Source organism: Telopea speciosissima, chromosome 10 (assembly GCF_018873765.1).
Source record: "Telopea speciosissima isolate NSW1024214 ecotype Mountain lineage chromosome 10, Tspe_v1, whole genome shotgun sequence".
NCBI classification, from domain to species: domain Eukaryota; kingdom Viridiplantae; phylum Streptophyta; class Magnoliopsida; order Proteales; family Proteaceae; genus Telopea; species Telopea speciosissima.
In genome coordinates, this window is record NC_057925.1 from 24,085,520 (window position 1) to 24,088,541 (window position 3,022).

The 3,022-nt window shown below is 41.0% G+C and overlaps 1 protein-coding gene across 1 annotated transcript; it reads right to left on the reverse strand.

The window, feature by feature from the left end:
- Nucleotides 1-389: 389 nt before the first annotated feature.
- Nucleotides 390-1,154, reverse strand: LOC122643442. Its single transcript, XM_043837060.1, has one exon. The coding sequence runs from the start codon at nucleotides 1,152-1,154 to the stop codon at nucleotides 390-392; it is 765 nt and encodes a 254-aa protein (XP_043692995.1).
- Between the last annotated feature and the right edge of the window lie 1,868 nt (nucleotides 1,155-3,022).

The following is a 3,022-nucleotide window of genomic DNA, read 5'->3' on the forward strand; positions in this document are numbered from 1 at the left end:
CATTTGGTGAAATAATCTATGGCAACAAGAATGAACTCATGTCTATTGGATGCTTTTGGCGTCACCTTCCCTGTGATATCAATGCCCCATGTGGAGAATGTCCAAGGAGCATTTAGCAAATGAAGTTCCGTTAGAGGAATGTTAATGACGTTGACAAATATTTGGCACTTATGGCATCTTTTGACGAACATGGCGCAATCTTCTTTCATGGTTGCCTAATAATATCCCAATCTTAGGATCTTCTTGACAAGCATTCTGGCATTCATGTGTAGTCCGTAGATTCCCTGATGGATTTCTTCCATAATCGTTTGAGCTTGTTCTTTATTTACACAAAGCAATTGTATGCCATCGTAGGATCTTTTGTACAACAAGTCTCCTTGGGGCATGAATTATGTAGCATACTTTAGTAGCCGCTTCCTTTCACCCATTGTGAGATGTTCAGGATATTTCCTTTCTCTGATGAAATCAATTATGGGTGCGAACCATACTCTTCCATTGGCTGTCAGAGCATTCACCGATTCTTCATATGCCGGTTCACATCTTTTGTCTACCAGAAATGGTCGAATCTGGGCATCGGAGTTACACTCAACCATTGAGGCGAGGGTGGCCAAAGCGTCTGCAAATCTGTTGTTGATTCTTGGCAAATATTCAAAGGTGATTTCCTCAAAATTTTCAATCATTCCTTCCAAATGTTCTTGGTAGGGCTTCAACTTTTCGTTTTTCATTTTCCATCCCCCCTGAGTTTGACAGATTACCATTGACGAGTCCCCATAGACTCTCAACTTCTTGATTCCTAGTGCCATGGCAGCTTCTAGGCCAATTACACATGCTTCGTATTCCGCAATGTTGTTGGTACATGGGAATTCTAATCGGAACGCAGGTGGCAGATAAAGGTCTTCTAGGGTTATCAACAATATTCCATCCCCGTATCCTCTTTGGTTGGTTGCATCGTCAAAATACAACTGCCACCAGTCCTTGTAGTCTTCTTCTTCCATGAATGCTAAATTATCTTCTGGAAAAGAGTCTTCCATTGGTCGTGAATCCGACTCCATTGGATGTGCAGCTAAATGGTCAGAGAATTCTCGTCCTTTCATGGATTTTTGGTTGACATATGTTATGTCAAATTCTGATAACAATAATAGCCATCTGGCCATCTTTCCTGTTAATGCTGGCTTCTTGAAGAGATATTTTATTGGATCCATTCTTGAAATGAGTTAGATTGGATGTGAAACCATGTAATGCATCAACCTTTTAGTCACCCAAACCAAAGCAGTGCACATTTTTCCAATGGGGTGTAACAAGTTTCATACTCTAGCAATTTCTTACTCAAGTAGTAGATCACGTGTTCTTCTCCACTCTTTTGATCAAGCTGTGCTACCATTGATCCTATTGGCATTTCTTCAACAGATAAGTATAGCAGCAAAGCTTCACCCAATATTGGTAGGACAAGGACTGGTGGGTGAGTAAGATACTCCTTTATCCTTATGAATGCCTCTTGGCACTTATCGTTCCATTCCTTTGCTCTTCTTTTCTCAAGAGCTTGAAGATGGGTGTACACGTCGCGGTTAAACAGGCTATGAACTAGCTTATTTATTGAATTCGACCCAAGAATCCTCGGATCTCCTTCTCTGTTCTCGGTGGTGGCATTTTTGTTATAGCCTTTATTTTGTCAGGATCTACCTCTATTCCTCTCTCGCTGATGAGAAATCCCAGAAGTTTCCCTGCTGTTGCTCCGAACACACATTTTTGAGGGTTCAACTTAAGCTTGTACTCTTTAATCCGCTCGAAGAATTTTCTCAATGTCGGAAAGTGCCATAATGAGTGCCGCCCAAAGATATGGCATAGATTATTGTGCAGGATCACCCGGAATTTTGTAAATATGGTAATTGGAATGGCTACGATTGGTCAGGCCAATACCCAACACCAGGTTACAACTAAAGCATCTTCAAATCCAAAGGGAAATAGAAGAATTCCATTCCATCAAGGATTGGAGAAGATACTTGGAAGGAAGAACGGACGAGAAGATTCAGTGGGGTTACCATTGGTGGAATATAGAAGCCTCGATTTTCAAGACTCAGGGATGTGATTATGTGAGGTTGATGGGTCTAATCCATACCACCTTCTACTTGCCTCACCTTGTACCCATGTAGTATCATTTGACTCTAAAAGCATCAAAAGTGAAGGTTTGATCTCCGGAAAGGCTTAACACCGAAAGTCGTAAGTCTATTGGATGAGTTATGGATGAAGTATGTAATCGCAGGGTGACCTTATTGAACTTTGTACATGTTCCCTCTCTTTGCCTTAATCTTACCATTCTCATGCATGTAACACCTCAAGATTAAATGAAAAATGTCTGGAATTGTGCATTGCAAAGGAAAAGTAAGTGTCTTAAGATAACTAGCATGTTTTTTTTAACACCACATAAAACAAAAGGAAAATAAACAACCAACATCCTAAATCCATCACACATTTAAAATGATAAAAAGAAAGTGTGTATTATACGAATAAGGAGGGGAGGAAGGCTAATTCTCACCATCAGAGGACGAAGCCTCACTCTCAGCCTCGGGAATAAACTCATCATCATCACCGCCATCATCATTATCATAGACATCATCACCATTATGCGGCTCCGATGGTGAAGAAAGGAGTCCCGCAGATGTCAACTGCCTCCGAAGGCGCCTGTTCTCTTCTGAATATTGTTGACAATGACCCTCGAAGAAATCTTGGGACTCTCTTAACTCACTGAGTTGGCCACTCTAAAAAGGGTAAAGAAGCAAGATCATTTCAAGAAAGGTAAGATCCAAAGGAAAAGGAAAAGAAATGACATGAAAGAGAAGGCATTCACCAGCCGCTGGATGTCGTATATTAGCTCCAAGAGTTCTATGCCCATGCTCACCTGCATCCGACGCATGTCAGCATATTGTTCAGCACTAATCTATTATGATGGAAAGGACCATGAGTCAGCATCAATACAAGGAAATTAATGAATGAAAGGGAGAAGAAGGTATCATACTCCATCGAA

Bases quoted from the DNA above. Each gene is read 5' to 3' on its own strand.
- LOC122643442 (XM_043837060.1), bottom strand. From the start codon at position 1,154: ATGGCCAGATGGCTATTATTGTTATCAGAATTTGACATAACATATGTC.